Source organism: Mus pahari, chromosome 1 (genome assembly GCF_900095145.1).
Source record: "Mus pahari chromosome 1, PAHARI_EIJ_v1.1, whole genome shotgun sequence".
Taxonomy (NCBI): domain Eukaryota; kingdom Metazoa; phylum Chordata; class Mammalia; order Rodentia; family Muridae; genus Mus; species Mus pahari.
This window is the reverse complement of record NC_034590.1, coordinates 110,186,337-110,198,651: the sequence shown is the minus strand read 5'-3', so window position 1 is coordinate 110,198,651 and position 12,315 is coordinate 110,186,337. Positions and strand designations below refer to the sequence as shown.

The 12,315-nt window shown below is 47.0% G+C and overlaps 1 protein-coding gene and 1 long non-coding RNA gene across 3 annotated transcripts in view; one reads left to right on the top strand and one right to left on the bottom strand.

Moving 5' to 3' along the window:
* The window catches only part of LOC110335646, a 9,491-nt gene extending 3,369 nt beyond the window's left edge, over positions 1–6,122 (top strand). The window contains exons 2-4 of the long non-coding RNA XR_002381179.1: positions 1,409–1,513; positions 1,653–1,775; positions 5,568–6,122. This is a non-coding gene — a long non-coding RNA (uncharacterized LOC110335646). The remainder of the gene's footprint in view (positions 1–1,408; positions 1,514–1,652; positions 1,776–5,567) is intronic.
* LOC110335631 (5-hydroxyisourate hydrolase) lies at positions 5,358–8,310 on the bottom strand. 2 transcript variants are annotated; one of them, XM_021217901.2, is made up of 4 exons: positions 8,088–8,310; positions 7,541–7,680; positions 6,460–6,595; positions 5,358–5,641 (listed from the first exon to the last, which is right to left on the bottom strand). In XM_021217901.2, the coding sequence occupies exons 1-4, from the start codon at positions 8,145–8,147 to the stop codon at positions 5,552–5,554; spliced, it is 426 nt and encodes a 141-aa protein (XP_021073560.1). In that variant the 5' UTR covers positions 8,148–8,310; the 3' UTR covers positions 5,358–5,551. The 2 variants fall into 2 exon arrangements, with proteins under 2 accessions (XP_021073560.1, XP_029398762.1); XM_029542902.1 differs by lacking the exon at positions 8,088–8,310 and adding an exon at positions 8,019–8,073.
* Positions 8,311–12,315: the final 4,005 nt, after the last annotated feature.

The window sequence follows — 12,315 nt, the reverse complement described above, 5'->3', positions numbered from 1 at the left end:
TCATGAGTATTTTGTTCCTTATTCTAAGGAGGAATGAAGTATCCACACGATGGTCATCCTTCTTGGTTTTCTTGTGTTTTGCATAATGTATCTTGCTACCCCGTCTTTATAAAGCATCTACTACTGTTCGCTCCGGTCTTTAGACAGATCTACAGCCATGTGGGTGTTTGTGCAGATCCCTCGATGGCTACATTTGATCACCTCTCCCTAAGTAAAGGCCTTTGCCACAGTGTTCTGTAACATCAGTGGCTTTATCTCTTGAGTCCCAGTAATCAGCATATGTTTTTGCTCCTATGCATTCATATTCAGGCAGAACCTGGGCTGGGTGTCCATCAGCCCCCTGCCATCGACCCTTGCCTGTTCTGGGAGCATCTGGGCACTCTCTGGGTTGGGTTTGTCTCCTGAGCACCAGAAACGAGGCAGATATGCCCACAGAGACCATAAGAAGGTAGTTAATCCCTTGGAGTTGGAGTTACAGGTGGTTAAGAGCCACTTGATGTGGGTGATAAGGCCCGAACTCTGGCCCTCAGGATTGAGCAGTAAGTGCTTTTAACCATCGAGCAATCTCTCCAGACCCAGTTCTAAGTTTTTATGCTCATTTTATTTTATTTTTTTTTTGAGACAAGGGTTCTTTGTGTAACAGCCCCGACTGTCCTGGAACTAACATTATGGACCAGGCCTGCCTCTGTCTCCCAAGTTCTAGGGCCAAAGGTGTATGTACTACGTCTGGTTTTGAATCGTCTTTGATTGCAAGTAAAAGCAAAGTGTTTCATATTGATCTGTGATGGATGTATCAGATTACAATTTTTTGCAAATGTGTAAATATGCTTTATTTGTTAAATTATAGAATTCATTGTAGCAATCTGCACAAATTCTGATTAGTTTCTAACATTCATTTATGTATTTGGTCTGCCTGAATGAAAACCATGTTGCACTGAAAACTCTGGTGGAAATTTGTTTGGAGACAAGTCTCTCTATGAAGTCCTGGCTGTCCCAGAACTTGCTTTGTAGACTAGCTGATCTCAAACTCTCAGAGATCCTCCCACCTGTATCTCCTAAGTGCTGAGATCAAAGGCATGCACCACCATGCCAGCCTCTTGTGGAAATTTGAACATCATTAAAATACTGAGGAGAGCCGGGCGTGGTGGTGCACGCCTTTAATCCCAGCACTTGGGAGGCAGAGGCAGGCGAATTTCTGAGTTTGAGGCCAGCCTGGTCTACAAAGTGAGTTCCAGGACAGCCAGGGCTATACAGAGAAACCCTGTCTCAGAAAAACAAACAAACAAACAAAAAACCCCCAAACCCAAAACAAACAAGCAAACAAAACAAAACAAAATACTGAGGGTATGAACCAAGTCCGTTTCTCTACACTGTTAATAAGGTGGGACCAAACTGGCTTTATTCACAGAATACTCATTGTACAGGTGGTCTTGTAGAAGGCTGTATTCTGAGCCCACCGGTCATTACCGCCTTCATGGGAAGCAGCTCTGACTGTTTATGAATGATCCTCAAAGTTGGTCCTGTGGATAGACAGGAAAGGGTGGGGTCCTCAAACCCTCACCTGAGATCTCAGCTGCTCCTTCCTGTACTTCCCTGCCAGCTATTTGTAACTCTGTCCTAATTGCATATGTTCTTGTGCAATTCGTATGCAGAATACATAGCTCATGGAAGAGTAACCAGATGGGGAACTCCATCTACTCAGCTCTGGGGATGTCAGGATCCATGCTGGGCAGTGCCTGGTTGGTCAAATAGCTGTTTGAGTCACCCATATTCTTGTAAGAAACTCCTCACTCATGCCCTGTATGTAGGCCCAGTAAACTCCCTGGATTTCCCAGTTGAACTTGTGTGGAACTGAACTGTGGTCTGTCATCGGCATTCCATGTGGGGTGCGTAGGTGTAGGAAAAGCTCATGTAGCAAGTCTTGAAAGAACCTCTCTGGTAACCAGCACATCTAAAACTGCACTGGCAGTTGTTTATGGCTACCTTTTATATTATCATAACAGCTCGTCTCTAATGCAAGGCATTGCTTTCTGTGGCAGTCACAGTTCAGGTACACTTACAGGCACATGGCTCTGACCAGCTGGTGCCACATTTATAATAGAGCACTGTTAAAATGAAGGAGACAGAGAGTCCACTGACTTAGAGCTCAAGATTCCACAGTGGCTGTGCCAAACGAATACACAGCACAAGGCCAAGCTTCAAATCACACCTTTTGGGAATGGAATTCTGCAGATATATACCGCAGGGCTACTCATTTCAGTGGTAATGAAACTGAAGGCAAATTTATTCCAAGTCAACATAATATTCAAGTAACATACATGATAGGGGCTGTCGTGTTATCAAGAATGGCATTACAATTGCACGGAAACGTTGGCTAGGGTTCTGTGAGTAGGTGGTCTCGGTAGCCACGTTCTTGGTATGTTGAGCTATGGAGTTTTATAAAAAGATGCTCAAACTAGTTTCTGTGCTATTGATTACTCAGGTTTTTAGGTTATTGTTTGATTTATTTGGGGGGAGGACTGATATTTGAGACAGGGTTTCTCTGTGTAGCCCTGGCTATCCTGGAACTCACTCTGTAGACCAGGCTGCCCTTGAACTCATAGAGATTCACCTGCCTCTGCCTCTGAGTGCTGGGTGTGCACCGCCATGGTGCTGGATTCACCAGCACTGGATGCTTTCAGGCTTTAGCACAGGCTTCCTGGGTGTCTGAGCTCTGTTGTTCCAGCTCAGCAACCTGAACCCGACTTTATAGAAAGGGTATAAAAGACACAATATATGTAAAATACTGAAAATCTGTTTTGATAACTTTTTGAGCAGATTTAACATAGATTTACTAAGGAAGTGTGAGAAAGTATTCCCTAGAGTCCATGTATTGGGCGACTCCAAGGGAGAATTACCTCCTTTGCTAACTGTATACTTGGTGCCCTTTCTTCCAGAGAACTCCCTGGGAAGTGTGTTAGCCACAGGAGGAAGCAGAGAAGGCTGAAGTGCTTTCAGCACCTTATTTCCAAATAAATTCTTGTCGGGGGTTATTCAACAGACTCTCTCTCCTCACTCTCACTGACCCCTGAAAGGCCTCACACTTTTTTATTTTGCCTCTCTTCGAAGCCCCCTGTTAGCTGCCATTCCTCCCCATCCTCAGTTGGCACTGTCCCACCCACATTACAGCCCACTTGTCCCTGTGACCAGCCAAATTCTCCTTTGGGAACCAAAGCCAAATTCTCTCAACCTCTCCACACCAAGGCCCCCCCAACCTGTTACAGACCCTCCCTCTCACCGTTTGCCAAGAGCCTATGTTCCTAAAACATCTCAGTTTCAGAACCCATTTGAACATCCCAGAAAAGACTATTCTGATGTAACAAAGTATCTCAAATTAGGTTCTCCCCAACACAACCATACCCTGGTTTCAGATAACAGATGTTTCCCAATTAACCTTATATAGCCAATCTAAATTTCCTGGCTTCTCTAACAAACTCTCAGACAGACCCCAGATAAGTATTCCTGCCAGCCAACAGCCTAGTTTTCCTGTCTATTGCTTATCCCAGAGGGTAGGGTCACTCCATTTCCCCTGGGTTTGGGACGCCTCTTCCCAACGATCAGAACCACAAAAATAACAGTTTCAAATGTGCATCGAAGATAAAAAAACAAAACAAAACTTTTATTTTTGTTTTTGTTTTTGTTTTGTTTTTGTTTTTCGAGACAGGGTTTCTCTGTATAGCCCTGGCTGTCCTGGAACTCACTTTGCAGACCAGGCTGGCCTCGAACTCAGAAATCCGCCTGCCTCTGCCTCCCAAGTGCTGGGATTAAAGGTGTGCACCACCACGCCCAGCTAAAAAAATCTTTTCTAAACTCCTTAACTTTACCTCTGTCCCTTGTCTATCTGTTCCAATAGATTTCAAATCCACCCTAGACTGCTCCAGTAACTCCAGCCATTTCCTCCCTAGCCATCCTGGTCCAGCCTTACAGACTATACTTTCCTGTGGTACACAATTGAAACAGCCTGTTCTTGCTGGCATTGCCAGAAGCCCAACTTCCTTGGCAGGGGAGCCACTTTCCTGTCAGACTCAGCCCAATGGGTCTGCTGAGAGGGGAGCCAACTAGAGAGGCTTGGTAGAAAATAAAGTCTTCAATAGACTGACAGCTGAGCACTTATTTCTCCTCCTCCTCCTCCTCCCCCTCCTCCTCTCTTCTTCTTCTTCTTCTTCTTCTTCTTCTTCTTCTTCTTCTTCTTCTTCTTCTTCTTCTTCTTCTTCTTCTTCTTCTTCTTCTTCTTCTTCTTCTTNTTCTTCTTCTTCTTCTTCTTCTTCTTCTTCTTCTTCTTCTTCTTCTTCTTCTTCTTCTTCTTCTTCTTCTTCTTCTTCTTCTTCTTCTTCGTATAGAGTAGAGATTATTTAGGGCATGGGGAGGGGAGTTAAGAGGGTAGTGGAGGCAGAGAAAGGCAGAGAGAGAAGTAAAGGCTGGCCATGGCCATGACCACATGGAGAGAGGGTTGGGGGAGGGGGAGAGGAGGAGCAAGAGGGAAGCAAGAGCCTCTCTAGTCTTAATAGCTGTGGACTTGTAATTAATCTCCTTTATAGAGAGAGGCCGAGATAATAGGACTGAGGTGAAACCTAAGACTCACTGTCAGTGGAGAACTTCCTGCTGTCCTTTGAAGGACCTCAGGGGTGGCCTGTTTCCCTATCCGTACCATGCCCACCTCTGCCCTCAGTGGCTTCTCCTCAGAGGTCTGTCTCCTCAATTACCTGGTGTGATGATTAGCGTTGTCAACTTGACAGAATTTAGAATTACCTGAGAGAAGGGCCTCTGGACATGCCTGTGGGGTGCCAGCTTATGTTCATAGATGTGGGAAGACACATTAATTTGGGGAGGGCCATTCCCTGGGCAGGGGATCCTGAACTGTATAAAAGAAAGCCATTGAGCACTAGCAGTGCATTGCTCTCTCCTCATCCCCCCCCCACCCCGCCTTTCTTTTTTCTTTTCAGCTTTTTGAGACAGGGTTTCTCTGTGCAGCCCTGGCTGTCCTGAAATACTGTAGGCCGGCTGTGTAGATCAGGCTTGAACGCAGAGATCTGCCTGCTTTTGTCTCCCAAGCACTGGGATGAAAGACATGCACTAACATTGCTCTCTGCTTCTTGACGGTAGCCACAATGTGAGGGAGCCTAGCTCCCTCAGCCTTCCTTTCCTGTGACTTCCCTCCGATAAAGAACTGTGACTTGAACTAATCAAGAGTAAACCCATTTCTCAGATTGCTTCTGCCAAGAGTATTTTATCATAGCAACAGGAAAAGAAACTAAGACACTTGGAGCAGAAGAAAAGCTCTGGCTTATTGTCCCTGTCCCAATGATAGGTTCAGATTGGCAGGTGTTGAAACTCTCTTTATTGACACCCAAGTCACAGCTTCCCACTATAAAACTCCAGGGCAGCTAGAAATCTCTTCAACAAGCAGCAACTTCATGTCCTTTGATGAGAACAAGGCCCATGATTTGTGTGGGTGGCTAAGTCTGGGAAAGAAACAGGCAGATAGATGGCTCTCTTCCGGTAACACATCACTTTAACTTCCCCGGTAGGTGGTGTAGGACCATGGGCTCAGCAGCAGAGGTACGTGGAACTTCTGAGTCTCCTTTGTAATAGTGAAAACCACCTGTGAGAAGCAGAGAAGGCATTTGAGGACACTGAAGATGGTGAGTCCTTCCTGCAACAGCCCATGCAGCTACTAGACAGCAGGCGGTCAGGTGCCATGGCGGCTAAGAAGCGGGAGATGCTTATATAAGATCTGATGTTACCGTTTGAATAGTGTCTCCTACAAGAGATGTTAGTTGGTGGGCTTTGGGGGACGTGATTTGACCCTGAGGGCTCTGATCTGATTGAATCAACTGGTTAAACTTTTGGGATTAACTGGATCCATCATGTGATACATCATTAGTAGGTACTGAAACTTGGAGGAAGGTCCCTGAGTAGAGTCCTAGGGGACTGTGTCTTTCCTTGTGTTTATTTCTTCTGTTTGTCCCCCCATGAGGTGACAGTTCTCCTCTTTCATATGTCTCCACTGCCAGAGTGAGCGTGTTGAGCCAAGCAATCATGGGCTGAGATAATGAGATCGAATAAATAATTCGCCCTTAAGCTGTGTCAGGGCTGCAGAAGTTACTAACACACCCAGTGTTCCTGGGTCTGGGCTCTGATGAGAATCTGTCTACAAAGGAAGATGAGACACCCTCAGCCTGGCCTCTCCCACCCACCCTCCTGATTCAGGGGCAGCTCAGTGTGTCATCGTGAGGTATCATGGTACCTTAGGTTCCTGAACACCTTCTGAGAGCACACAAGAGCTGAGTTTACTCACTTGCTACCACCCTGGGAGAGGTGGGGCCAGTCTGTCCCTGGTCTGGAGGAGGCCTGGCTGTAGGATCTGGTTGTGGTCAAAGTGAATCAGGGTCCAACTGCTTCACCCACCCCGGCACTCACCTCTACATAGGGGTAAAAGCTCTCTTGACCCCGCTCTTTCCAGTAGCGCTCTGTGTCGAAGGACAGCTTGTAGGTGCCTGGCTTTATCTGGCTTGGTGTCAGGAGTCCAGGGCAGCGACCGTCCGGGTTTGTGTAGCTGTGAAGAGACGAAGTGGGGAGAAGGGCTGAGAAACCTCCCCCCTAGCTTTTCCGATCTGTACGCCAACGTCTACAGATGACTCCCACAGTCTCACAGAAGGAGCACAGATGGGGCAGGGGGACAGTTCCTAAGGATATCACCACACTGCCTATTTAGGAAATCATAAAGCAGAGAAGCAAAAGATAAAACTTGCCCAGGTTGGTGAAGGACTGAGCTGGGAGGGGGCAAGCCACACCCTGTTCTTACAGGCCGGTCAGAGGGAGGAGGTGTGTGAGCTTGGCTCCCTTAAATAGAACCTGCTTTCAAGGCCACAGACCCTCCAGCATTGGCTGGCTAAACCTGAAATAGGCCCCCTACAAAGCATGTACCAGGGGCATGCCAGAGCCTGGCTCACTGAGGTTGAAAGGCTCAGTACTGGACCGGAATGGAGTCTTGGGTTTTACCTCAGTCCTATTATTTCAGCCTCTCTCTATAAAGGAGATTAATTACAAGTTCACAGCTATTAAGAATAGAGAGGAGAAATAAGTGCTCTGCTGTCAGTCTGGCACAAGGCAATTGATGTCTTTTATTTTTGACCAGGCCATTTTAGTCTTTGCTCCTCGAAGCAGGTTCTTTGGGCTGAGTCTGACAGGCAAGAAGGACCCAACAAAGCTGTCCCAGACCTTCCATGACATTGTCCCAGGTATGCACATCTGGTGAAAAAGCTGTTTTGTCACCATCCCTGTTATCTCAGATGAGGAAAACAAGGTTCAGGGATCAACAGGGCAATGGTCAGTCCTGCCTTCCAGCCCCCAGTGGTCACACAGACTCAGCCCTACTCAGTGTTGTCCTGGCCTTACCTCTCCACCTCGGTACCAAGGCCTAAGATCTTCCCCAGGTGGGAAGGCCACTGTGCTGCTGGGAGCTGGCACTTACAGATCCCAGCCCAGAAAGGTCTCCTACCTTGTCCTCAGCTCCATCCACTGCTGGCAGGGGGCCTCCAGGCGGGACAGCTGGAGGCAGAGGCCTTGGGCAGGGAGCCCTGAGGCAGTGTCTAGAACGTGAGTAGTCAGGGGACTGCTCTCGGTAGCCATGTTGCCAGCCTGAGGGGAGAGAGAGAGAGAGAGAGAGAGAGAGAGAGAGAGAGAGAGAGAGAGAGAGAGAGAGAGAGAGATCAGCGTGGCGCCAGTACGTACAGGCCCAACAGTGTCTTCGATCCAGTTCTGAGGAGAGCAAACAAAGAGTCACACTGCCCGGAGGCAGGCTGAACTGCTGAGCTGCAGGATAGGGTGCCAAGTGCTAAACAAAACTGACATGTGCCCTCCTTTGCCCCTGCCTGTGCACCACCCCTCTCCCTTGTATGAGCCCTTCAGTTTCAGCGGGCCCTGGCTTTAGTGTCCCAGAACCCAGCTCTCCCGTGCCTCTGTCTCCTAGCAACAACCTTGCTCTCAAGCTCCCACACAGGCTTCCGTCTCTGTCTCCTTAAGTACGGCACAAGCCAATTCCTTACCTGCGGCCAGCCTAAGTGTCTCTGGAGCGTCATCAGCCGCGGGGCGGTCCTGGAACTCATGCCCTGCCCTGGAGCTCTGGTCTGTGCAACTTCCAGGGGCAGTCACCCTGCCAGCCTCAACAAGCTCTCTGGTTAGCCTGGACCTGCTCCACCCAAGGCCCCGCCCCAACTCCTGGGGCCACCTATCTGAACACTTCTGAGAAAGCCACCTTTCCTTCTGCCAGATGAGCCCTGGCAGCCTGCTCAGTTTTGGGGCCTGAGGGGTGTTGATTTAAAGGAAAAGAATGGACCAGGTTGGGAACATGTTGTGGGGAGGAGTGGAAGGGCGAGTCTGCGGAAGGAGGAATACTGAGGGGAGGGGCAGTTCTGAGAGAGGTGCGGGGGCAGTGGAGCTTACTGCAAAGATGGTGGAAAATAGGTAAAGTGGCTGGGTCAGGGAGGGGGAAATAATTCAGTGATTAAAACACTGAGGATGCTCAGAGTCATTTTGATTTGCATTTCCTTGGTGACTAAGGCCATTGAACATTTCTGGAAACAGCCTAGAAGTACCTCAACAGAAGAATGGATAAAGAAAATGTAATACATTTACACAATGGAATACTACCCAGCTATTAAAAACAATGGCATCATGAAATTTGTAGGCAAATGGATGGAACTAGGAAATATCATCCTGAGTGAGGTAACCCAGGCCCAGAAAGACACACATGGTAAGTACTCACTTACAAGTGGGTATTAGCCATAAAGTACAGGATAACCATGCTATAACCCACAGATGCAAAGAAACTGGGTAACAAGGAGGGATCAAGGGAGGATGGATGAATCTCACTCAGAAAGGGGAATACAATAGACATCGGAGGTGGATGGAGGAAGGGAACTGGGTGGGATGGGGATGGGGATGGGGATGGGGATGGGGATGGGGATGGGGATGGGGAGAAGAACAGGAGGGATGAAGTGTGAGGAGGGCTGAGGGAGAGAGCTAGGAGAAAGAACAGAAGGTGGTGGTGGTGGTGGACAGCTCCAGGATGAGCAACCCCTCCCCTGAGCTCCACTCATGAGCATGCTCCCCCTGGGCTCCACTCTTTTCCTGTAAGTCAGCGCCTCTCATGTCCCAAAACTGAGTAGGTTTTCAGGACTCATTTGGCAGAAGGCAGCATTCCCAGACATGTTCAAAGAGGGACAAGGGAAACTCCCAGGAATCTATGAGGGTGACCCTAGCTAGGACTCCTAGCAACAGGAGATGTCGAACATGATATAGCTGCCTCCTGTAACCAGGCAAGACTTCCAATGGAGGGATGGGGACACCAACCCACCCACAAAACTTTCAACCCAAAAATTGTCCTGCCTACAACATGTGCAGGGATAAAGATGGAGCAGAAATTGAGGGAATGGCCAACCAATGAATCGCCCACCCTGAGACCCATCCCATGAGAGAGCCTACCCCTGACACTGTTAGTGATATTCTGCTGTACTTGTAGACAGGAACCTAGCTAGCATAACTGTCCTCTGAGAGGCTTTCCCCGCAGCAGATGGAAACAGAGACCCACAGGCAAACATTAGGCTGAGCTTGGGGAATCTTGTGGAAGAAGGGGAGAAGGGACTGAAGGAGCCAGAGAAGTCAAGGACACCACAAGAAAACCTACAGAATCAACTCACCTGGGCCCCTACGGGCTCCCAGAGACTGGACCGCCACCCAAAGAGCAAGCATGGGAAGGACCTAGTCCTCCTACACACATGTAACTCATGTGGAGCTTCCTGTTCATGTTGGACTCCCAACAACTGGAGCAGGGGCTGTCTCCAACTCTGCTGCTTTCCTTTGGAACCCTTTCCTCTAGCTGGGATGCCTTGTCCAGCCTCAATAGGAGAAGATGCACCTACTCCTGCTACAACTTGATATGCCGAGGTGGCGTCGTTATCCACGGGAGGAGAGGGGAGGAGAGACCGAAAGGAGAGGAGGGAGCAGAAGCTGTGATTGGGATGTAAAGTAAATAAATACATTAAGTAATGTGTAGGGGACGCACCAAGGAGGAGAGCTCAAACCCTGGAACCCAGGAATCTTAACAGTGGGAGTCGAGAACTGACTCCACAAAGTTGTCATTTGACTTCCTTACAAGAGCAATGGCACCCCTATACAATATGCGGAGTTAAGTTTTGAAAAAAAATCAAGGCATTAGTCAGCCCAGGTTAGCCTCCCTGCTAACATTTGATAAGGCCACACTGAGGAGGGAAGGAAAGATTCCCCGTCTTGACTGCTGATGGGTCATGTGACCTTGCCTCAGTTTTCTCATGGGTACAGAGCAGTAAGCATTCCCAATATGGTTGGAATTCCAAGCAAAGCTCTTGGATTCCTCAAGACCCTCTGCCCATTCTTTGTTTTTGGTGCAGTTGGGTGGGAGGGCAAGGCTGTCTAAACCTGTGACTTTACCCTAACTCTTCTGTGTTAGGGATATGGATATATATATATTCTCTTTCTCTCTCTCTCTCTCTCTCTCTCTCTCTCTCTCTCTCTCTCTCTCTCACACACACACACACACACACACACACACACACATCCCCAAGGTATCATGCGATCTATAAGAAACAAAGGGGGGCTTCTGAGAGAACTCAGCAGGCAGAGGCTGTTGCTGGCAGACCTGATGACTGGAGTTTGATCCCAGGATCCTGCAAGGTGGCAGAAAAGAACTGACTCCCGGAGCTGTCATTCTATCTCCCCGATTCCTGCTGTCCAGAGAAGAAGCTGAGAGGCCATCCTTAGAGTATTCCCTAGAAGGGCCAATCACCTTAGACATGACAGGGTAAACTGAGGCAGGGTGTAGAGTTGGTGACTGATCACTCAGCAGACTTTTCTCTGAGGGAACAAAGCTTGATTTTCTGGGGCCATCGAAATGCTCTCTGGGGGCCATCAGAAAATTTGATGAGTAAACTCCCTGGGGCCAGCAGTAAACCCTCAGGGACCAGGGAAAATGGTGAGGAAAAATCACACACACATGCATACATGCACACATGCACACACACTTGACATACATGCATACATCTACACAAGCACACACACTTGGTGGATGAAGCAAGCTCCAACAAGTGCCAACAACTTTACATCTATATACAACATACATTTGGTGGGCAGAGCAAAGCTCTTACCATTTTACACATATACATACATACATACATACATACATACATACATACATACATACACATTTGATGGGCGCAGCAAAGCGCTAACAACTTTATGTTTTCTCCCACAGTTTATATATCCCAGCATAATCTTTCAGGCAGAACAAAAATAACAATGTGGTTACATTCTATTTTTAAGTGAACGATTACAATGAGTATATGTAAAAAAAAAAAAACCATGTTCCTCAATACCCTCACATGGTCAAATGCTTTACTTATTATGGATAAAAAAACCCCAAATTATTCTCAAGAACTCACATATATTTGTAACTAAGCAATTTGGTATAGATTAACAAAGTATAAGCAAGCAAGGTAATTTTCTCAGTTTTTTTTTTTTTTTTTTTTTTTTTGTTATTTTGTTTTGTTTTGTTTTTTTGTTTTGCTTGCTTTTNTTTTTTTTTTTTTTTTTTTACTGGCAGGCTGCAATTTGCAGTGACAAAGAAAGGGTCGATTATTTTATTATTCATCTTAAAATGTAATCTTATAAAAGTCTTAAAAGAATCACAAATCTCAACTTTTCAGGTCTACAAAGTGAGTTCCAGGACAGCCAGGGCTATACAGAGAAACCCTGTCTCGAAAAACCAAAAAAAAAAAAAAAACCCAAAAAACAAAAAACCAATCAGCTGTCTCTCCCTTAAGTCCTCAGGGTGAGCACTGACTCACTAACAACTTCCTATTAAATCATATCAGGAAGCTGAGAGCAAAAATGGGTATAGGAAATTAATCATCCCCTTGATCACCAGCCCAGCTTTAGCAAGAGGGGCATCTACAAAGTGAGTTCCAGGACAGCCAGGGCTACACAGAGAAGCCCTGGCCTCAAAAAAAAAAAAACAAAAAAAAAAAAAAACCAAAACAAACCACCACCACCACCACCAACAAAAACACCCTAGCTCAGCTATTAAGAGTGTGCATTTGTGAACTTCAAATTGTTCCCTAAGATTTTCTAGTCAAATCCACTAGCAAAAAACTAACTTTAACCTAACGTTACTGGCAATCTACTTCAAATTCTTTCTAAGGGTGGTGGATGAATCATTAATCTGCTCCTGCAGTAAGGCTT